We start from the raw sequence: 25,168 nt of genomic DNA, 5'->3' as shown, positions 1-25,168 counted from the left end.
CAGTTATTGGAATTGGAAAAAATATGCTCTACAAAAAATGCCAGAGGAACTATCTCGGGACTATATAAGATGTTACTGAAGATGGAAGAGCAGAACATACCCCCATTCATTAAAAAATGGGAAAGGGAACTAGGGACACATCAGGATAGGACCACAATAGAGAAAATGCTGACCCTGACACACTCCTCCGCGGTGGATAGCCGCACGGCAGAGATGTGTTTTAAATGCATAGCTGGATGGTACATGACACCAGACAAATTAAAAAAGTTTAAAGAGGGACAGACTGGAGAGTGCTGGAGGGGATGCGGTTTACCAGGAAATATGGCGCACCTGTGGTGGGGATGCCCTAAGGTAAGGAGATACTGGGAAAAAATATTGGCCTGCGTCGAAGAGATTACAAAGAAAAAGATAAAGATGGACCCTTGGGTTGTCCTGTTCCACGGGGGGGAAGAAGGCATTAAAAGTTATAAAAAATCGCTAGTACCACACCTATTGAATGCTGCCAAAAGATTAATTCCAAGGGGCTGGCAAGAGGTGGAATGCCCATCGATCTGGGAATGGATCGATGCGGTTGAAGAAACGTATAGGATGGAGGAACTTCAGGAGGACATGGAGGGTAATAACATATTACAAAATATGAAATGGGAAAATTGGAGAACTTTTAAGAAATCGTGGAGTTACGCGGAAAAATTAAGAGAAGACACTTAAGGCCATTATAGAAAAATCAGAGAGAAGTAGAGGTATAAGGAGATTGTTTTGGTGAGATAGGGGGGGGGGGAGGGACGGGTAAGGGGGGGTGAAGTATTAAGGGAAAACTTTTGTATATGTCCAGTAAAAGAAGTCAAAAATGGACTCAAGAAAATAATATAATATATATATATAATTAAAAAAAAAAAACACAAAAGTGGAAAATAAAACAAAAACAACTAGCATAAAAAACAGAGACACTAATGATGCAAAACCGAAATAGAGATGCAATGGGCTGGTACGCAGAACATGAGCATGTAAATGCACACTCTATGAGGTGGAGTCTGAAGTTTTCTAAAAAAAAAAAAAAAAAAATAACCTTAGAACCCTTCCTTTAGGAGTCTACACACCAATTTGGCGGTGCAGGGAGTCTAAGTGAGAGGCAGAGAGTATTAAAGCGGAGTTCCGGCCACAATTTCACTTTTTAAAGTGAATGTATTCTAGTAAAGTTAGTCTGTAAACTAAGGTCCGTTTTGTTAGGTTGTTACAGCATTTAGATACTTTATAAAATAGAAATTGACTGGGGCAATCTTAAGTGTGTGCATCATGAAGCCAGACTGTATGACTTCCTGGATTTCAGCCTTGCAAATCTCGCACATGCTCAGTGCTGCACAAGCAGTGTCAGATCAGGTTTCAGCACCTGTGCTGTCCAAGTCACATGATTCTTTGAGACTGGGGAATGCAGACTCCTGGAAAGTTACACCCACTACATTCCCAGGAGTCTGTGCGGTGTAGGTTAGGAAGCATTAAGCACCTAGGTGCAAGAAGTGGGAAGATTAACTATTCTGCCTAGCAACAACACTTTGAAGGCATCTAAAAAAAAAATTCGTAAAGGACTAATGACATTTTTTTTAAAACTACTGATGTAATGTTATATTTATGGGTGGAACTCCACTTTAATAAGCTGCCATTGCTGAAGACACTGACTTTCCTGCAAATATCACTTCCTGCAAGAAATGGATCACTACTAGTCTGTTTCACATTTGAAAGTGAACTTCTCCAAATCATACTCTCTTAACACATCTCTGCCCGGAGCAGAGGTGACCAAGAGGGATCCAACTTCCATCAGTCCTGTCAGATCTCTATTGTCACAACTACCAGCCCCTGTTAGTACATTCCAATAAGATCCTAAAGCCTAGGATAAAGCACACTATTCCTGGTTCAGGAGAGCCACACTTTTGAAAATAAATGTTCTATCTTGTTTACTTTACACACTTCAAACAATTTCCTTGCCCACTGCTTTTTTTTCTTCTTTGAAGACCATAATGACTAAAATTTAATGGAAGGGGAGAACTGAAAGAATAAGCATTGTTCCTACAACTCTCCCTAACCAAAAGAAAGACACTGACCTTCTGGATATTTGAAAATATTACTTGGCCTATCATTTAACAAGAATTGTGCACTGGACCCTGCACAAATTGTTTAAAGATTGGAGATCAGTGGAATAATTTTTCTCAACGTTCCCAATGGGTAATGCCCCATACTTATCATCAACTTCATCTCTCCAAGTTCTGAAACCCATCTGCATAAAGGTTTTGCACTCCATGTTTTCCAACTTGCAAGCAATGCCTCTTCCATTTCTTTGGTGAAAGGTCCACTATCGCCACTTAGGTACAATCCAGAATTCCCCTGGGCTGAGTGGAAAATGTATGGAAGAATATTGGCCTAAACCAAACATGTTGGCAGGTAATTTCTTTAAAAGGGGCCACTTCTTGGATCGCACAGTAAGACCTTCTCACTAACCTATTCATCCAGTACCTTTGTGGGCTTACTTCCAAGTCAGGCACTTTTTGAATGCCACAAACCTTTCCCCTTTGAATCAATCTGCATGTCAGGTGCTCCCCAAAAACACGATTTCTTTCAATTATATTAACTTATTCCGAAACGCATCTTCATATTGGAATACAGCAAGCCTAACCAAGTGTGATTGAGATTTGGGTGGTCTATTGTCTGAGAAACATTGGGACTTAATCCACATACAGTTGTATTCAAAATTATTCAACCCCCACTGAAATTGATTGTTTTGCCCAGTGTGACATTGATTTTGATCATTCAGTCAACCTGCTTACAATTAAATCAAAGAGGCACGTGTAGGTCAGAAAAATATAACATAACATTTTTAATGAAATAACCACAAATGTCTATTCTGTGCTCACGTCATTATCAGTTTTATTCAACCCCCAATTGACATTCAATCTTAGTACTTAGTACAACATTCTTTTACAGTTATAACAGCTTTTAAACGTGAAGCATAGCTTGACACAAGTGTCTTGCAGCGATCTACGGGTATCTTCGCCCATTCGTCATGGGCAAAAGCCTCCAGTTCTGTCACATTCTTAGGCTTGCGCACTGCAACTGCTTTCTTTGAGAACCTCTGGTGGGACTTAATCGGATTTAAGTCTGGTGACTGCGATGGCCACTCCAAAATGTTCCAGCCTTTAATCTGCAACCATGCTCTAGTGGACTTGGAGGTATGCTTGGGATCATTGTCCTGTTGAAAGGTCCAACGTCTCCCAAGCCTCAGGTTTGTGACGGACTGCATCACATTGTCATCCAATATCTCCTGGTACTGAAGAGAATTCATGGTACCTTGCACATGCTGAAGCTTCCCTGTACCTGCAGAAGCAAAACAGCCCCAAAGCATGATTGACCCCCCGCCATGCTTCACAGTATGCAAGGTGTTCTTTTCATCATAGGCCTTGTTCTTCCTCCTCCAAACATAGCGTTGATCCATGGGCCCAAACAGTTTCATCAGTCCACAGAACACAATCCCAAAACTTCTGTGGTTTGTCCACATGACTTTTGGCATACTGCAGTCGACCCTTCTTATTCTTTGGAGACAGCAAGGGGGTGCGCCTGGGAGTTCTGGCATGGAGGCCTTCATTACACAGTGTGCGCCGTATTGTCTGAGCAGAAACTTCAGTACCCACATCTGACAAATCTTTTCTCAGTTCCTCAGCAGTCACACGGGGACTTTTCTCCACTCTACGCTTCAGGTAGCGCACAGCAGTCGAAGTCAGCATCTTCTTTCTGCCACGACCAGGTAGCGTTTCAACAGTGCCCTTTGCCTTGAATTTGTGAATGATGCTACCTATGGTGTCTCTTGGTATGTTTAACATCTTTGCAATCTTCTTATAGCCATTGCCCTTCCTGTGAAGAGTAATCACCTCTTCTTTTGTCTTCCCGGACCATTCTCTTGACTTCACCATGTTTGTAACCACACCAGTAAATGTCTAGAAGGAGCTGAGTATCACAGTCATTTTAAAGCTGCCTGATTGGTGCTTATTAGGCTTTATTGCTGCTCCCTGACATCCACAGGTGTTTTCAATACACTTCAATGAACCTCTGTTCTTCAGAGTGGTAGTCTTTAAGGGGTTGAATAATTGTGTAAATGAAGAATTCACAAAATAAACATTTACTACTGTATTACAAAACCAATTGATGTAATTTTAGTTGCATATGGTTCTTTAAGAAGTCCTTGTAGGATTTCATTCTGAATACAATTACAAATGTACACTAAATTCCCTAAAACCCTTTACAGCATTGGGGGGTTGAATAATTTTGAACACAACTGTAAGTTCCTTGCATGTAAATGTGCAGATGTGGGAACCCTGATCCATATTTCATGGAAGTTCCTCTCTCTGCACCATTTCTGCTTGGAGGTTCACCACATAACCTTGTCCATTTTTTGGTTGCTCCTCGGAATCACCCCCCCCCCCAAAGCTTGCTGCATCATACCAGCTTGTCCAAAAGTCAATATTTTAAATCCCTAGCGATGCACATGGTGAACGTGGCCAGACAATGTGTCTCAGTTCACTGGAGAAAACTACAATCACCTACGATTGTTCTTCTCTTGCATTAATAATATTTCAGATATGGAGAAACAGACACATATCACTCAAGATAGAATTACCCATTACATGAAGACTTGGGCTTGCCAATTGCATTATAGATCCACAGTTAAATACACAAATCTGCTACAAGGCAATACTTAGAGAATTGATACAGAAAACGTTTTAATGCTCTTGAGTTAAATCATTTTAGGGAGAATTTTGGATGCTTCTTTGCTAAGATTTTCCATTATTTCCTTCTTTCATTACTCCTCAGGCAAACATGACTATCAGGGGTGACATGTCTCTTTTGGATTTGCAGAGATAACCAATCCCAATATGTTTTCATACTACCGTATACCCATTTCCATCACTGGACTAAATATTGCGAAATGAGACTCATTAATGGAAAGAGTGAAAGTGCTTTTTTTTTTTTACTATGCTAAGGTTATGCAAATACAGTGATACCTATTATAAATAAGGTGCCAAATGTGATATCACATTTGGCACCTTATTTATAATAGGTATCACTGTATTTGCATATTAACTATTTTGGATTCTATAATTTTTAAAGCAGCAGCTCTTGTATATTTATTAATTTATTCATTTATTTTATAAATATCACCAGTGTTCACATTTATTCTCCAGCTATGCTGTACCTTGTTCAGCATGCTTGTTTTTGCCTTGTATGTTGAACTTTCTCAAAAAAAATGAATGGGGGAAAATAAAATGAACGACTCATGAACTGTAAATCTGTAAAGAATTTATGAGAATGCCTTACCTGTGTAGAATAACACATATTCTGCCTTTGTAATATGGGTATAATGACCAATTGTTTTTTCTCCATTAATTTTCCAAGTTTGGCCAATACGGTCACCACTTTTCCCAGAGAACATAGCCCTATGTAGCTAAAAGGAAACACAAAACATCCCTGAAATTTGAATTGCATTTACAGGTAAATCAATTCTATATATTTTTACAAATGGCCATAGAAAACAGTAAATAAAAAGCTCAATGGTCACATACTGTACATATCAAACATGTTTCAACTTTTTTTTTTTAATCAAATAATTTTTTCCTTGACTGCTATCATGTAGTATGTGTCTATGACACATTATATTGTTGTTTTGTAGTGATCAAGGATCCTGTGCATCATATCTAATGCCCTGTACACACGATCAGTTCATCCGATGAAAACGGACCGATGGATTTTTTCATCAGATATCCGATGAAGCTGACTTTTATCAGTCTTGCCTACACACCATCAGTTAAAAATCCGTTCGTGTCCAACGCGGTGACGTAAAACACTACGACATGCTGAGAAAAAGTAAGTTCAATGCTTCCGAGCATGCGTTGACTTGATTCTGAGCATGTGTGGACTTGCGTACAGACGATCGTTTTTTTTTCTATCGGTTTTTTAACCATCAGATAATTTTAAAACAGGTTCTACGTTTTTTCACCGATGGGGAAAAAAAGTGATGGGGCCCACACACAATCGGTTCGTCCGATGAAAACGGTCCATCAGACGAACCGATCGTGTGTACAGGGCATAACACATCATATCCAACACCCATGTTCCAGCTAAAACCAGACCAATATTCAATTGTACCTACATTCTTCAGCAACCCTCCCTCCCACAACACCATCTAAGCTTCTCCATTTACCCACCTCTGCATAAAACAGTAGCTGCAATTATGCATGTCTTATACGTCAAAGTTATGGCAGTAAAATTAAAATGATATCGTTTATAAAGTGATAGAGTCAGGGAGACACTTTGTTGTTTTTTTGAAACTTCAATTTTCAAAAGCAACGTTGCCTACACACCATCGTTTTTTCACAATGCTCTAGCAAAGCGAGGTTACGTTCACCACTTTTTTCCATTGAAGCTCGCTTCATAACTAGCTTCTGGGCATGCGCGGGTTTCAATACGTTGTTTTAAACGTCGTTTTTTGCTACACACTGTCAATTTTTGTGAAACAAAAAACAACATTTGAAAAACGACACATAAAATTGAAGCATGCTTCAATTTTTTTTTGTCGTTTTTCACAAGACATAAAACAACATTTTCCCCCACACACGGTCATTTAAATTGACGTTTTTAAAAATTTCGTTTTTTTTTCATCACATAAAGTGATGGTGTGTACGCGGCATTACGCTATGTGGAGTGTTTTTTTATTTCCTGTACACTACTGCTTATCCTGACTCTTTGGCTGAGTTGGATTACTGTGAAGTCTCTATTAACTAATAAAGGAGTTTATTTTTAACCAATGGACATGCTTCTGGGTTTTATATGAAGATTGTCCTCTTTCATGATGTCAGCTTTTCTAATGTAAAGAGTGTTTACTGACCACACTTATTAGGGGGTCACAAGCACTCTAGTATTCCTTGCATGAGAGTGGATGGTTTCACTTTGGCTATCCTAGGAGTCTTTATATTTCCATCACGGCTTGTGGGACTGAAAATTTGACACGGTCGTTTTTTGTCATGAAAAAAAAATGTAATTTTTAAAAAAGTCATTTAAAATCATTGTGTGTCTTCTGAAAAACGACCAAATTTTTTTTCGAACATGCTGCATTTTTTAATGTCGTGTTTTAAAATGTCGTTTTTCGGGTTGTAAAAAATGATCGTGTGTGGGCTAAAATGACATTTTAAACCCGCGCATGCCCAGAAGCGAGTTATGAGACTGGAGCGCTCGTTCAGGTAAAACTACCGTTCATAATGGAGTAAGCACATTCATCACGCTGTAACAGACAAAAAAGTGCAAATCGTCTTTTACTAACAAGGAATCAGCTAAAAGCAGTCCAAAGGCGAATAGAACTTCCCCTTCAGAGTGCCGTCTTACGTGTTGTACGTCACCGCGCCTTGTTCATCATTTTTAAAAAATGATGGTGTGTGGGCAACGTCGTTTTTAATGATGAAGTTGGAAAAACTTTGTTTTTTGGACATGCTGAAAAATGACGTTTTTTTTTTCATGACGAAAAATGACCATGTGTACGCGGCATGACAGTCACAATTTCATTACGCTGTATGAATTTTACTTGTCACCATAGATGTTTATAGGTCATTAATGACAGTAGTCACAATTGTATTACACTGTTTAGTTTTATTATAGTGGTTGTCATTAATGCTTACAGGGTACTGATAATAGCAAATGGGCTGCACTGGTTGATTTATATACAGCATGACAAGACTGAGCAGAGCAACAAGACACAAGGTAGTTATACTGCATTAGCAAGGCCTCACCCAGACAAAAGATGTCAAAGCAGATGTGCTTTTCACAACATGCTTGCTTCCCTTCAACATCGGAAGACATCCAACAATGCCATCAGCACAGAACTGGCGAGAAACCAGTGGGACCCAGGTACACCCACCTACTGTTTGGAAAAGACTGGTAAGCAGACGTCTTCATGGAAGCATTGCGGGCAAAAAAAAAAAACATACCTCCAACATGGAAACAAGGCTAAGTGACTAACTATTCACAAAAGCATAGAAACTGGGATGCAAAAAAAATGTCAGCAGGTGATCTTGACTGAAATTTCAAGTATTTGGTTGTGGCAGGAATGGCTGGAGAGCCATACAATACTGAATTTCTGCAGGCAACAGCGAAGCATGGTGGAGGTTCCTTGCAAGTTTGGGGCTGCATTTCTGCAAATGGAGATGGAGATTTGGTCAGGATCAATGGTGTTCTCAATGTTGAGAAATACAGGCAGGCCCTTCTTTAACATGCCATACCATCAGGAAGGCATGTGATTGGCCCCAAATTTATTCTGCAGCAGAATAAGGACCCCAAACATACAGTCAATGTCATGAAGAACTATCTTCAGCGTAATGAAGAACAAGGAGTCCAGGAAGTGCTGTTTTGACCCCCACAGAGCCCTGATCCCAACATCATTGGCCCAGATTCAGCATAGCTTGCGCGATATTTGCGGGTGAGCAGGGCAACGATTTTGCCCTGCGCCCCCGCAAATATTTTGCGCTGCCCTCGATTCACGGAGCAGTAGCTCCGTGAACTGCGAGGGCGCGCCGGCAAATTTGCCCGGCATAAGCGCGCGCAAGTTAAATGATCCCGCCGGGGGCGGGAATCATTTAAATTAGGCGCGCTCCCGCGCCGAGCGTACAGCGCATGCTCCATCGGGAAACTTTCCCGACGTGCATTGCGGCAAATGACGTCGCAAGGACGTCATTTGATTCAAAGTGAACGTGAATGGCGTCCAGCGCCATTCACGAATCACTTACGCAAACGCCGTGAAATTCAAATTTCACGGCGCGGGAAGGCCGGCTATACTTTAGCATTGGCTGCCCCTACTATTAGAAGGGGCAACCTTGCGCTAAAGTTGCCGTACGGAAACTCCGTACCTGGCTTGCGCGGGGCCCGCGCAAGCTTGTGAATCAGTGGTAGTATGCAATTTGCATACTACACGCTGATACACAATGGGAGCGCCCCCTAGCGGCCCCCGCAAGAATGCAGCCTAAAATCTGCGAGGCATAAGAGCCTTATGCCGCGCAGATTTTAGGCTGCAGCCGGTGTAACGAGGTTCCTGAATCAGGAGCACTCGTTACACCGGAGCAAGTAAGCAATTGCGCCGTGTAACTTATGGTTACACGGGCGCAATTGCTTCTTGAATCTGGGCCATTGTGTTTGTCTGGGATTACATGAAGAGACAGAAGGATTTTAAGGCAGCCTACATCCACAGATGATCTGTGGTTAGTTATCTGAGATGTCTGAAACAACCAACCTGCCGAGTTCCTTCAAAAACTGTGTGCAAAAAGGATTTATGCTATTTTGAAGGCAAAGGGTGGTCACACCAAATATTGATTTGATTTCGATTTCTCTGCTGTTCATTTACTTTCCATTATTTCCATTTATAAAATGAACTATTAATTTGATTTCTAAAAGCATTCTTGATTTACAGCATTTTTTCGCACCTGCCTAAAACTTTTGCACTGTAGTTTTTTTTTATGGAGTTCATTTCTCCTCATCACAGTCTTTGGCACTCCCTCTACTGACATGCAGTATTGTGGTCCTGGGAATACTCTTGACCACATCCCTCCCACCTACAAATCACCACACATGTGTATACAGTATGTGCCATAGTTCTGCTCTCTTCTATGTACCAAATACTGCATAAGGTGGCTTTTCTTAGCACTTTCAGCAGGAGGGCAGCAAAGACAGCCTGTGTATTTGACTCAGTGGGCACACTTAGTCTGAGTCTAGGGTAGTGAAAAATAGGATTTTTATAACAGCTTACCTGTAAAATCCTTTTCTTGGAGTACAACACAGGACACAGAGCGGCAACTAATAACTATGTGGGTTATAGGCCTACCTTCAGGTGATGGACACTGGCACACCCAAGACAGGAAGTCACCTCCCTTATATAACTCCTCCCATACCGGGAATACCTCAGTTTTGTAGCAAAGCAATATGTACCCCCAAAAAGAGGGGCAGGAGCTCTGTGTCCTGTGATGTACTCCAAGATAAGGATTTTACAGGTAAGCTGTTATAAAAATCCTATTTTCTTTTTCGTACATCACGGGACACAGAGCGGCATAGTAATAACTATGTGGGATGCCCCAAAGCAATGCTGAATGAGGGGAGGGAGACCAAAATACAAAGCAGGGCGCCATCAGACGTGAGGACCTATACTGCAGCCTGCGGCACACTGTGCCCAAAGGCGATATGCTCATGCCTTCTTACATCCAACTGAATTTAGCGAATGTGTGGACTGAAGACCAAATTGCGGCCTTACAGATCTGAGCCATGGAAGCTTGGTGATGCACTGCCCAAGAAGCACTAACTGCTCTGGTAGAGTGTGCTTTAATTTTAAACAGAGGAACCTTCCCCTTCAAACCATAAGCTTGAACAATAACTTACAGAATCCACTTAGAAATAGTAGATTTTGATGCTGCCTGACCCTTCTTGGGCCCTTCTGGCAGTACAAACAAAACATCTGTTTTCCGAATCTGAGCAGTAGTAGCCTTAAGATAGACCTTAACTCTTGGTTCAAATGGAAACTTGATACTACCTTAGGAAGAAAGGTCGGACGAGGGTGTAAAACCACTCTATCCTTATGAATAATCAAATATGGCTCTTTACAGGAAAGAGCAGCTAACTGACACCCTTCTAGCCTAGGATATGGCTACCAAAAAGGCCAATTTCCTAGTCAAAATTACTAAGGAAACATGGAGTAAAGGCTCGAAGGGCTGCTTTTGCAACACAAGGGGGACTTAACCGGTGGATTAATTTGTGTTACCCCTTGCAGGAAGGCTTGAACCAAAGAGTGCGTAGCTAGTGGTCTTTGAAACAATATTGACAAGGCCGAAACCGGACCCTTGATAGTACTTCATGTCTACCCCCAGTTGTAGAAAGTCAAGAATTCTACCTATGACATATTTACGGGGATGCCAACCTCTCGATTGACACCAAGACACATATGCCTTCCAGACTTTTTAGTATATAATTCTGGAGGCCGGCTTTCTTGCATTAATTAGGGTACACACTGCCGAACTAGAGAGGCCCTGACTGTTCAATTTAGAGTTTGTAAGGAAGGATGGAATATTGGGCCTTGTGACAGTAGGTCTGGTCCAAGTGGAAGGGTCCATGGATCTCCCACGTACATTCTTAAAATTTCTGCGTACCAGGACTATCTGGGCCATGCCGCTGCTACAAGAATCACCGGCTTTTTCTCTGTCCTGATCCTGCAAAGGAGGCGTGGCAGTAGTTGCATTGGGGGAAACGCATAAATCAGTAAAAACTGATCCCAAGGGATTACCAACAAATCCGTCCCGTATGCAAGAGGGTCCCTTGTACAGGACACAAAGATGTTCACCTTTTTGTTGAATCTGGACGCCAAGAGATCCACGTCCAGGGTCCCCCATCTTTGACATATGGCCCGGAAGATGTCGGGGTGAAGAGACCATTCCCCTGGAAATAACTGTTGGCAACTTAAAAAGTCTGCCTGCCAATTCTCTATCACAGGAATAAAGATTGCAGATATGCAAGGAACATGCTTTTCTGCCCAGAGAAGGACTTGGTTCACCTCCCTCTAGGCAGCGTGACTTATGGTGCCCCCCTTGGTGATTGATATAGGTATTTTAGGTATTTTGAAACATCCTTGAATGAAATTCAGAATATGGGGCGGCTTCGAATGAGGCCATCATTTTCCCCAATAACCGCATGCAAAGGCGAATGGAGTGAGTGAGTGAGAAACTTATATAGTGCAACAAATGCAAACTGAATCGCCTCCTGTCCTTTTGCCTTCAGAAAAAATGGGTTTTGCAAAGGCGAATAGAGGGATCTCTTTTTGACCTGACTATCTGAATCAGCTCTCTTATGGAAGTGACCTTTGCCTGGGACAGAAAAACCTTCTTTTGGTCTGTATTGATGACCAGACCTAAATATTCCAACCTCTTTACTGGTTATAGGGCTGATTTTTCCAGATTGAGAATCCAACCCAAAGACTCTAGATAATTGACCGTGCTGCGCACAGCCTGGTTTAGATTGGCTACCGACTGATCCACCAGCAGTAGATCGCCCAAGTATGCCATTTTCGTCATGCCCCCGAACCCTTAATCTGGCCAAGAGTGGGGCCAGAATTTTTGTGAACACTCGAGGTGCAGTGGCCAGCCCGAAGTGTAAGGCCACAAACTGATAATGGTTCTACTCCACTTCGAACCGTAGGAACTTTTGATGAGTGGGAAAAATAGGTACGTGCAGATACGCGTCCTTGATGTCGATTGATGCCAGTAGGTCTCCCCCAGTAAGGTGGAGACCATCGACCGGATTGACTCCATGCAAAAGGAGCGGACATTCAGAAACTGGTTTAGACCTTTGAGGTCCAGGATTGGTCTGATGTCCCCGCTTGGTTTTGGCACCATAAAAGGAAATGATTGGAAACCTTATCCCGCGTACACGCGATCGGAAATTACGACAAGAAAAGTCCGATGTGAGCTTTTGGTCAGAAATTCCTACCATGTGTAGGAATTTTTCTGTCCGAATTTCTGCCAAGAAAAATTTGAAAGCTGGTTCTCAAATTTTCAGACGGGAAAAGTTCTTCTCGGAAATTCTGATCGTCTGTATGCAATTCCGATGTGCAAAAAAAACACGCATGCTCAGAATCATTGAACTTAATTTTTCTAAGCTCGTTGTAGTGTTGTATGTCACCGCGTTCTTGACGGTCGGAATTTGGTGTGACCGTGTTTATGCAGGACAAGTTTGAGCCAAGATTCTGTCGGAATAAAATCCGATCGTGTGTACGCGGCATAAGCCGCGTTCCTCTGCAGGTACCTCTATGATCACAATTGCAGGCACCGGGACATCAGACTAGAAAGCGGGCATATCAGACTAGAAAGGCAGGCACATCAGACTGGAAGGCAGGCACATCAGACTGGAAAGCGGACACATCAGACTGGAAGGCGGGGACATCAGACTGGAAGAGAGGCATATCAGACTGGAAGGCAGGCATGTCAGACTGGAGGGCAGGCACCAGGATATCAGACTGGAAGGCAGGCACTGGGACATCAGACTGGAAGGCAGGCACCGGGACATCAGACTGGAAGGCATGCCCCGGGACATCAGACAGGAAAGCAGGCACATCAGATTGCACAACGGGCACTGGAGCATCAAACCGGGCAGCGGGTACTGGAACTTCAGACTGGGCAGCAGGCACAGGAGCTGGCACATCAGGCAGAACAGCAGGTGCTGGCACAACAGGCTGAAAAGCAGGTGCATCGGACTGGATAGCAGGTACTGGAACTTCAAACCAGGCAGCTGGTACTGGAACTTCAGACTGGGCAGCAGGCACAGGTGCTGGCACAACAGGCAAAACAGCAAGTGCTGGCACAACTGGCTGAACAGGCACATCGGACAGGACAGTAGTCACTGGAACGTCAGACTGGAACATGTACACTGGGATGTTAGACTGGGACCTCAGACTGGACAGCGATCACAGGCATTGGCACAACAGGCTAAGTAGCAGACACTGGCACAACAACGGGTGCATTGGACTGGACAGCAGGTACTAGAACCTTCAGACTGAAACATGGGCACAGGAACATCAGGCTGGAACACAGGAACTTCAGGCTGGAACACTGGCACCAAAACTCCAGGCTGGAACGTGGGCATGGAAACATCAGACTGGAACATGGGCACAGGAACACCAGACTGGAACACAGGAACATCAGGCTGGAACACTGGCACCAGAACTTCAGGCTGGACAACAGGCAGAAGTTGGCAGGATTAGGTGGGTCATCAGGTTCAGGATCAGCTGGCATGAAGGCGGACCGAAGCAGGTTGGTTGGCAAGGAATCAGGCTGGAGCAGCTCCGCTGGTATGGGAACAGGCTGAAGCAAGTTGGCTGGAGTGGAGGCAGATTGGGGTAGTGGCAGGATTGAATGGGTTGGAAAAAAACTTCTGTTTCTTTTTTGGTTTAGCCACTGCATATTTGTATATGGATACAGGGCTGTAGGTAGTGAATGCAGCTGGTATAAGCGAAGAACGGAAGGATGGTGAAACAGAGGATGCAGATTTTGAAGGGGGTTTTGGTGAAACTGATGGAGGCAGCCGAGAAGAAGGGTTAAAGGCAGGGTAAGTGCATCAGGAGGAAACCGGGTACTGGTACTTTATTGGTAGCAGTGTGTATTGGTCAGTAACTGTGGTAGTTGGGGGTAAAGGAGAGGAAGACATCCCAGCAGGATGGTGTCTAGACACAGAAATGGGTGGTTGGGAGCAGACAGGGGCTGAGTACAACAAACTTGACCAGACCTGTAATAATGGTTGCTCAAAATTAGGCTTGCACACGGCTCGTCTGACCAGAGATTCTGCAAGCACCTGTTGAGGACAAGCTGAGTACTGATCAAAGAAAAAGGCTGAGTCATCTTCCAACAGCCACACCAAAGACTCTACCTGAGCTGCACTAAAAGGAGGTGTATAATCATGACCTCCACTAAAGGCATCAGACAGGGCCAACTCTGTACAGATCTGAATCAATGGTTGCACATCCTCAAACAGAAAACGCGCCCCTATTGGCTCAACTGTGAGATAGCGTATAGCTACGCGATCTCGCGCAGCCGAGCCAACCTGCCGCCGTATAACTGCGGCGGCTGGTCAGCAAGCAGTTAAACAAGTTTTCAAGAAACACAATTTGTCTAGACATTATGATAAATACCATGATCGACAACTAAAAGGAATAACTTTTATGGCTCTTGATACCATCCGTCCACATTGGAGGGGAACAAATATGGTTAGATCTATCTCAAGACTTGAGACTAGATGGATTTTTAATATGACATTTTTTGTCCCTTTTGGCTTAAATGTTGATTGGGATATTAATTGTTTTATTAACCACTTAACCCCCGGACTATATTGCTGATCAAAGACCAGGCCACTTTTTGCGATTCGGCACTGCGTTGCTTTAACTGACAATTGCGCGGTCGGGCGACGTGGCTCCCAAACAAAATTGGCATCCTTTTTTTCCCACAAATAGAGCTTTCTTTTGGTGGTATTTGATCACCTCTGCGGTTTTTAGTTTTTGCGCTATAAACAAAAATAGAGCGACAATTTTGAAAAAAATGAATATTTTTTACTTTTTGATATAATAAATATCCCCCAAAAATATATAAAAAAATATTTTTTTCCTCAGTTTAAGCCGATATGTATTTGTCTACATATTTTTCGTAAAAAAAAAAAAAAAAAATCACAATAAGCGTTTATTGATTGGTTTGCGCAAAAGTTATAGCGTTTACAAAATAGGGGATAGTTTTATGGCATTTTTCGTAATATTTTTTTTTTTTTACTAGTAATGGCGGCGATCAGCGATTTTTATCGGTACTGCGACATTATGGCGGACACTTTTGACACATTTTTGGGACCATTGGCATTTTTATAGCGATCAGTGCTATAAAAATGCATTGATTACTATAAAAATGACACTGGCAGTGAAGGGGTTAACACTAGGGGGCGAGGAAGGGGTTAATCATGTTCCCTGGGTGTGTTCTAACTGAAGGGGGGGTGGACTGACATGGGGAAATGACAAATCGCTGTTCATACATTGTATGAACAGACGATAGGTAATTTCCCCCCCTGACAAGACCAGGGGGTGATCGCGACCGCCGGGCACGCGCGTCGGCGTCAGGGGCGAGCGTGCGCCACTATTGGCTGCTCGGCGAGGTGACGTATAGCTACGTGCTCTCGCCCAGCAAAATCAACCTGCCGCCGTATAACTGCGGCGGCTGGTCGGCAAGCAGTTAATAATTTATAATATTGACCCCTTTTTTATTGCTCGTATTTAGTTTTAATATATTAATTTCTTTCTATGCATATATAGATTTTACTTTTTCTATTATAATTTTTCTATTCAATTTTAATAACGTATTCATTATATGTACATTATTGTTGGAATTTAAACTTATTAATGTCCTGGTTTACCTGATTGTTGTTATATTTGCATTAAGCTGGAGGCATCACTATTATTCCAATGCTTGTCCCATTCCTTTATTAGTCATCCACTTTTAGCATTATGTTTTTTTTTGCCACTAGATGGCATTATTATCTACTTTCGTTATTCTCCTATTCCTGTCAGTGGCCAATATTTAAAATGGTGGAGCCGCCGTTTTCGTCCATTATACATCTATTGTTGCCAGTAGTCAAAATGGCGCTGTGGGCATATATAACCATCCAGAGTGATGACGCATCTATTCGGCCAATCCTCAGTTGAAGTCCGCTTGTGACGAAACGCGTAGGGTGCTGGTGAAGTCATCACGCTATTCCTTTCCGAGACGGTGGTGTAATGAATAATACAGGAAGTAGGGAGAAGCATATAGAAACACTGCGGCTCTCATATGATTATACCGCTGAACATTTTACTTTGCTTCTGTAAGTGTAATATATTCTTTTATTAAATTATTTGAATCAACTTCCTGCACTATGGAAGTTCTTGTTCTTTATTTTTGAGCAACATTGGAATACTAGCTGCTGCTTTGGGTACTATATTGGTTTTGAGGAGACCTAATTTCCCTGGGCTTGGTGAGACTGATATCAGCAGTCACGTTTTTTTGGCACGCAGGCTACCATACACTTGGGTGTTTGTTCCGAACACACGTTCGATTTATGGTAAGATTGGTGTCACTACCTGCCTTTTCTACAATTCACTTTGGCGTACTTTGGAAGTTAACTCTTCACTGGCTATTTCAGAATCTGAATGGGACTCTGCTTTAGTTTTCTGTTTTACAACACTTTTTTTTATATATTTCTTCTTTTTTGGTTCTAGGTTTTAAAGGATTTTATTAATCACTTAATTTTTACACAAGTATGGTAATTAGTCTTAGCGTTGCTATTATATACAACTATATTACTTCTCGAGGTTCATAATAAATGTACTGGTCTTTTTCAGACATGTCGACGCATCCGCCCCTGATGAGTGTTTCTTACCATGAAACGTGTCGGGCCTATTCAGGATGCAGTCATGACTTCAATTCACCATGTTTTTATTATATTTTTTATAACCTTTACCATTATTATCCCTTATTAATCAAGTGGAGCCACACATATCGGCCACCAGCATGTGCCTTGACACCAATGTAATATATGGGTGTACATTGATTTAATGAATTTATGTTTTTGTACATATATCAATTCTGCATGTATATAATATGTGCTAGATATACTCTTTGATAATAAATACTTTGATATTCCTACACATTTTATGGTTTGTCAAATATTTCATTTAAAGTCCTGAACTTTCTCGCTTTGTAACCAGTATAGGGATAGAGACATGTCTTTTGTGCCTCATAAAGTCCCGCCCATTTTCCTTTTTCGCACTTTAACATCAATAGTATTTGGTATGATACAGTGCTTTGAAAAAGTATTCATACCATTTGAAATTTTCCACAATAAGTCATGTTACAACCAAAAACAAATTAATTGTATTGGGATTTTATGTGATAAGATCAACACAAGTGGCAAGTAATTGTGAAGTGCAAGGAAAATTATAAATGGTTTTCAACAATAAATATGTGAAAAGTGTGGTGTGCATTTGTATTCAGCCCCCTTTACTCTGATACCCCTAAAAAAAATAAAGTGGAACCTATTGCCTATAGAAGTCACCTGTGTGTAATTTAATCTCAGTATAAATACAGCTGTTCTGTGAAGCTCTCAGTGGTTTGTTAGAGAACCTTAGTGAATGAATGCCAAAGAACACACCAGACAGATCAGGGACAAAGTTGTGGAGAAGTTTAAAGCAGGGCTAAGTTCTAATAAAATATCCCAAGCTTTGAACATCTCATGGAGCACTGTTCAATCCATCATTGGAAAATGGAAAGAGTATTGCACAACTGAATACCTAAAAAAACATGGCCATCCACCTAAACTGACAGGCCGAGCACGGAGAGCATTAATCAGAGAAGCAAGAGGCCCATGTTAACTCGGCAGGAACTGCAGAAATCCACAGCTCAGGTGGGAGAATCTGTCCATAGAACAACTATTAGTTGTGCACTCCACAGATCTGGCCTTCATTGAAAAGTGGCAAAAAGAAAGCCATTGTTGAAAGAAAGCCATACAAAGTCATATTTGCAGTTTGCAAGAAGCCAGGTGGGGGACACAGCAAACAAGTGGAAGAAGGTGCTCTGGTCAGATGAGACCAAAATTTAACTTTTTAGCCTAAAAGCTGAACGCTCTGTTTGGTGGAAAACTAACACTGCACATCCCCACCGTGAAACATGGTGGTGGTAACATCATGTTGTGTGGATGCTTTTCTTCAGCAGAGACAGAGAAGCTGGTCAGAGTTGATGGGAAGATAAACAGAGCCAAATACAGAGAAATATTAGAAGAAAACCTGTTAAGAGTCTGCAAACGACTTGAGACTGGGGCGGAGGTTCACCTTTCAGCAACTCTAAACATACAGCCAAAGCTACAATCAAATGTTTTAGATTAAAACATATTCATGCGTTAGAATGGTCCAGATCAAGTCCAGGCCTAAAACCAATTGAGAATCTGTGGCAAGACTTGAAAATTGCTGTTCACATACGCCCTCCATCCAATCTGACAGAGCCTGAGCTATTTTTCAAAGAAGAATGGGCAAAAATGTCACGCTCTAGTAGCTGGATTTAGGCAAGTACATGATTCACAAAGTACTTGCCTGCTAAGTTACGGCGGCGTAGCGTAAATCGGGCGGGCGTAAGGGCGGCTAATTCAAATTTGGCTGAGGGGGCGTGTTTTATGTTAATGGGGGGTGACCTGACGTGATTGACGTATTTTACGAATGGCGCATGCGCCGTCCGTGTACATATCCCAGTGTGCATTGCGGCAAAGTACGCCGCACGGTCCTATTGGTTTCGTAGTGGACATAAATGACGTAAATCCCTATTCGCGGACGACAGCCATACTTAACATTATTATTCCAGCTATTTGATGGAATAACTTTAGGCCTGAAAGTGCGTTACGTAAACGGCGTATCTTTACTGCGTCGGGCAAGCGTACGTTCGTGAATCGGCGTATCTACTCATTTACATATTCTAGGCTGACTGCAATGAAATCGCCACCTAGCGGTCAGCCTAAAAAGTACACTTTAGGATACGACGGTGTAAGACACTTACGCCGCTCGTATCTGAGCCTAATTTAAGCATATCTGGTTACCAGAATACGCTTAAATTAGAGTCGGCGCAGATTCTGACTTAGGCTGGCGTATCTACTGATACGCCAGCCTAAGTCTTTCTGAATCCACCTATAGATGTGCAAAGCTGATAGAGACATTCCCAAAAAGACTTGCAGCTGTAATTGCAGTGAAAGGTGGTTCTACAAAGTATTGACTGTAAAAAACAAATTGAAAACCATTTATCATTTTCCTTCCACTTCACAATTATGTGCCACTTTGTGTTGATCTATCACATAAAGTCCCAATAAGATACATTTATGTTTTTGGTTGTAACATGACATATTGTGGCAAAACATTAAGGGGTGTGAATACTTTTTCAAGGCACTGTATTATACCAAATACTATTGATGTTAAAGTGCATGTGTTGGAGATTATTTACCGTCCATATCTATGGTTTTATTTTTTTGGAGAAGCTCTTTTCATGGTTTGTTTTCTCTATATCATGTTCAAAAACCCTGTTTTTTAGAGATATAAATAACTCAAGGTGAAGAACTGAATGACTTATCATACTGATCAAAAAACAAATAAAATACATTTACATTTTTGCTTGTAACATGACAAAATGTGGAAAATGTCAAGGCACTGTAACAATACAGAATAAAACTATATAAGCCAATACATTCATCTGTTTTCTTTGCATTATATATACACTTCTCAAACAAATTAAAGGAACACTTTTGAATCAGAACTCCTGGGATATTGATCTGGTCAGTTAAGTAGCAGAGGGGGAGGGGTGTATACGGAGGGGGTTGTGAATCAGTTTCAGCTGCTTTGCTGTTAGTTGAAATTAACAACAGGTGCACTAGATGGGCAACAATGAGACAACCTCCAAAACAGGAATGGTTTTTCAGGTGGCGGTGTCTGACATTTTGTTCCCCTACTCATCTTTTCTGACTGTTTTTCACTAGTTTTGCATTTGGCTAGGGTCAGTGTCACTACTGGTAGCACGAGGCGATACTTGGACCCTATAAAGGTTGCACAGGCAGTCCAACTCCTTCAGGATGGCACATCAATACGTGTCATTGCCAGAAGGTTTGCCGTGTCTCCCAGCACAGTTTTAAGAGCATGTAGGAGATTCCAGGTGACAGACAGTTACTCTAGGAAAGCTGGACAGAGCCGTAGAAGGTCCTTAACCCATCAGCAGGACAGGGTTCTTCTCCTTTGTGCAAGGAGGAACAGGATGAGCACTGCCAGAACCCTACAAAATGACCTCCAGCAGGCCACTGATGTGAATGTCTCTGACCAAACAATCAGAAACAGACTTCATGGGGGTGGCCTGAGGGCCCGACGTCCTCTAGTGTGCTCTGTGCTCACTGCCGGACACTGTGGAGCTCGATTGGCATTTTCCATTGAACACCAGTATTGGCAGGTCCACTACTGGTGCCCCATGCTTTTCACAGATGAGAGCATGACTAAAAGCAGAAACTTAAATTTCAATACATTCCTCAATAACTACAAAGGAAATAAATCCACTTTGTGAGCTCCAAATGACATTGCAAACCCAAAAGTAGCAGTTACATCAATGTGCTGTCCATTCCTGTGTAGAAAGCAGAGCTATGGGAGGGACTCAGCAGACTCCACTCACTACAGGTGGGGATGACAACAGGACCAGTCACAAAGAGAGAACAGCAGTAACCAGTCTTTATTACAGGAAGCTCCTGCAGAAAGGCAACTTTTCCCACTGGATGATTCTTCGAGACTGGGGAGTGCACAGACTCCTGGAAAGTTACACCCACTACATTCCCAGGAGTCTGTGCGGTGTAGGTTAGGAAGCTTAAGCACCTAGGTGCAGGAAGAGGGAAGATTAACTATTCTGCCTAGCAACAACACTTTGAAGGCATCTAAAAAAAAAAAAAAAAATTCTTAAAGGACTAATGACATTTTTTTAAAACTACTGATGTAATGTTATATTTATGGGTGGAACTCCACTTTAAGGTGAATCTGTTTGTAATTTGGAACAGGTTCATTATTTAAGTGTAGCTCTAGACAAAAAAATCTATTTTTAAGCTTTTTGGATAGCATAGGGGAGGGTTATCACCCCTGTAACATATGTTTTGCTGTCTGTGCCCCTGTTCAGAAGATTTCACCTCACTTTCTTTCCCAAGGGCAATTGTATTTAGAAAAATTTGGGTTATTGGGGAAACAAGGATTGGTGATAAAGCATCAGTGGAGACATCTTTTTCCCATATTGCCTCGTACACCCGACCGGTTTTCCCGTCGGATAAAAAAACGATGGTTTTCCCGACGGAATACATCTCAACCCTGCCTTGCACACATACACACAGTGAACTTTTGACTGCCAAGAACACGGTGACGTAAAAGACTACGATGAGCAAACAAAATAAAGTTCTATGCTTCCGAGCTTCTATGCTTGCGATGGAGCATACATGCGGTCGGAATTCCTGGCCAAAAGCTCTCATTGCAGTTTTTCTGATGGGAAAACCGGTCGTGTGTACGAGCATTACAGGAGAGAATTTTCCTTCCTAGGGGTAGATTTCCTCTCACTTCCTGTTGTCTCCCTCCGTTTGTAAGTAGATGTAATTTGTAAGTCGGATGTTTGTAAGTAGGGGACCACGTGTATATAGACAATATTTGCTTATCCTAAAGTCAAGCTTTAAGGTTTACGCTATGGAATTTATCTTACTTCCTGTTCAATCGTTAAAAAAATCATCAGGTCTTCTACACCATCCTCATCCATATCTGGGATTTTCAGTGAAGGCTTTATAACCACTGAGTTTAATGCAAATCCAGTTGGTTTGCTCCATAAAATATTTCCTGTAATATAAAGAGGTTATCAGAATTTTTTTTAAGGTTCCAGAAAATAACAGATGTAAATATAGCAAGGACTGCATGCATGAGAACTCTGATGTCTCCAGCAAAAACTTAAAGCAGTTGTAAACCGCAGGGTGCTTTTTTTTCTGAGCTGCAAGGCATAATGTGCTAGTATGCATCGCCATTTTCACTCGTCAAGAGCAGCTGCTTGTCAAGAGCCCATTTGGAGCAGAACATTTTGATGCATTTGCTGCACTTGGGGGGCCTTTAACATGTAAGTACAACACAAACACAATGCACATTTACAGGATTTCTGAAATGCACATATTTTCTGTGTGGTTTTCCATTTGTTTAGAGACACACAGATGTGAAAGGAGATTAATTGTTCTTGTGTACATGCACCAATTTCACTTTCAAGCCTCATTCATGCATTTTTTTGGCCTGTTTTTTCAGTAAAACACAAAGGTGCAGCCTGTTAATTTATTTTTATGAAGAGGTAAGTAAAACCTTGGACAGAGGGGTGGCTGTGGACGTGGTATACTTGGATTTTGCAAAAGCGTTCGATACAGTTCTGCACACACTGCTCATGTGTAAGGTTCGGAAATATCAGTGTGTAAATGGATAGAAAACTGGCTAAAAGACAGAATTCAGAGAGTAGTGGTTAATGATTCTTACTCTGAATGGTCTAAGGTTATCAGTGGTGTACCCCAAGGTTCAGTGTTGGGACCCTTACTTTTTAACATCTTTATAAATGATATTGGGTCTGGGATTAAAAGTACCATTTCAGTCTTTGCAGATGACACCAAGCTATGCAGTGGAATAATGTCCTTAGTAAGACCTCATCTGGAATATGCAGTTCAGTATTAGGCACCAGTTCTCAAAAAGGATATCGGGGAACTGGAGAAAGTGCAGTGAAGGCCAACCAAACTGATAAGAGGCATGGAGAAGCTCAGCTATTAGGAAAGATTAGAGGAACTGAATTTATTGTCTCTTGAGAAGAGGCGATTAAGAGGGGATATGATCAACACGTATAAATACATAAGAGGTCCATATAGTGAACTCGGTGTTGAGTTATTCACATTAAAGGGTAACTAAACCTTTGTTTAAAAAAAAAAAAATTAACAAACATGTCATACTTACCTCCTCTGTGCAGTTGGTTTTGCACAGTGGCCCCGATACTCCTCTTCTGGGGTTCCTCAGTGGAGCTCCTGGCAAATATGCAAAAATATAAGGACACTTACCTGTCCAGGGATCCAGCGGTGTCCTCACCCAAACTGATTCTTCAATTGGCTTTGGATGCAGGCACTGACGTCTCTAGCTTTCACACTCACAGCGCTATTTTTAATGGCGCTTTACCGAAGTTTTTTCTGTGCTTTTTGTCTGCTAGCGGGGTGCTTTTAACCCCCGCTAGCGGGTGAAAAAGGGTTAAAAGCAATACAGCGGCGCTTTGCCGGTGCTGCCCATTGATTTCAATGGGCAGGGGCGCTTTAGGAGCGGTGTATTCACCGCTCCTTATGTGCTGCAAAGAAGCTGCTGGCAGGACTTTTTCTGATGCCCTGTCAGCGCACCGCTCCAGGGAGCGGCTCTTTCATGGCGCTTTGCAGGAGCTATTTTTAGCACTATAGCGCCTGCAAAGCGCCTCAATGTGAAAGTGGTCTAAGGGAAACAGAAAGTGAAGCCTTGCAGCTTCACATGCTGTTTACTACTGCACATGCGCAAGTCGTGCTGTGCCTTGTGAATGGTCCCATAGTTTTCTTGGACCTGTGATGTGTCCCAGAAGACTTTCGGGGGAAAGGAGGGGGCCGAACTTCCGGGCTTAGATCACTACAGCGGTCAAAAGCCGGAACCCGCTCCCCCCAAAAAGTGGAAGGGTGAAAACAATCGTCGCTTCCCCTTTTGGGTAGAGCTCCACTTTAAGTCGGGGGTCAGACTAGACCCCGCAAGGACACTCACCATTTTCTACTTCAACCACTGTGTGGTCATTTTTTATGTGTGTTTTGTGTCATTTTCATGTTGGAAGGTAAACCTTCTCATTGACAAATTTCTGGCATAGAGCAGCATATTTTCCTCAAGAATGTGATGGTATTTTGCCCCATCCATTTTTCTTCTATCCTTGTGCTGTTCTCAATTATTTGTACATTGCATTTTCAATCTTTATTTCTCCATGTTTGTTTTCATGCATCTCTTGTGCTGCTGCCATCTGCTGGCCAGAATTTGCATGCCACACGTCTCTGTTCTTGTTAGTAACGTTTTTTGTATCGGAGGCGTGGACTCTAGCTGGGCTGGCCTCTTCACTGGGGGCAGCCATCTCAGTTTTTCTCATGGCTGTGTGACTAGACACTCCACATTTTTTGGGCTCGAGAAGGCATCAGCTTTTTGACCAGCAGCAGCTCAGAAGCCACAGCAACTAGCCTCAGGACATATACCAACAAGTCAGCATTGATACCACTACTACAGAACAGTATTGTATCTCGGTTTATTGCTTTATCTCGATTGAATAAACCCACGTTGATTTCATCTTCATGTCTGAGTCTGGATCCATCTAACCCGAGCATCTGCCGGTCCTGTCTGCCCCACTGCTTGGATACGAAGGTAGGAAGTCACACAGCAATTATCAGTTATACCTTCATTCGCCTTCATGTGGGAACAGAACAGTCAAAAAGCTGCCTTAATGTCCACACCTCGGCCGCAGATTACCTCAGAGTAACCACACTAAGGAATCTCCCTTGCAACAGGCCCATCTGCAGCGAACCTGCCCGGCTACGGTGCATGTTCCACAAGTCTAAGGGCAAGCACCGCATGTCCACAGTATCTTTACTGTCGCCTGGAAATCCTCCACAACTCATCAAGCCGTTTTCTATACCCTATACAACCTTTGCTCGCATAGCAGAACTGTTAACGCACACGGGGTCCCTCTCTAACCTAAACCCCCGCAAATCACTTAAAACACCTGAGGAACCTTGCCAGAGTGCCCCAGCGCAGCCGCACTGCAATTTTCAGCCCCCAATTCAAAAGTTTATTTTCTTAAAGAGACAGCGCACCTTAAATCAAAATGGACGAAAAGGACCTTGCACAGTTCCCCAGTGATGAAACAAAGCTAATGCAGCCTGATACTGATCACCAAGAAGAACAAGAAGCAGAACCCACACTTCCAGCAGACCAAGTCGTGCGACC

General features: G+C 42.4%; 1 protein-coding gene across 1 annotated transcript in view; it reads right to left on the bottom strand.

The window, feature by feature from the left end:
• FAM234A (family with sequence similarity 234 member A) overlaps positions 1-25,168 on the bottom strand; it is a 149,476-nt gene that overhangs the window by 79,765 nt on the left and 44,543 nt on the right. Inside the window, exons 5-6 of the mRNA XM_040357037.1 lie at positions 21,867-21,997; positions 5,359-5,485 (exon numbers count right to left, since the gene is read on the bottom strand). Of these exons, the coding sequence (XP_040212971.1) occupies positions 5,359-5,485; positions 21,867-21,997 (258 nt within the window). The remainder of the gene's footprint in view (positions 1-5,358; positions 5,486-21,866; positions 21,998-25,168) is intronic.

Source organism: Rana temporaria, chromosome 6 (genome assembly GCF_905171775.1).
Source record: "Rana temporaria chromosome 6, aRanTem1.1, whole genome shotgun sequence".
NCBI classification, from domain to species: domain Eukaryota; kingdom Metazoa; phylum Chordata; class Amphibia; order Anura; family Ranidae; genus Rana; species Rana temporaria.
This window is presented reverse-complemented; position numbering and strand designations above follow the sequence as displayed.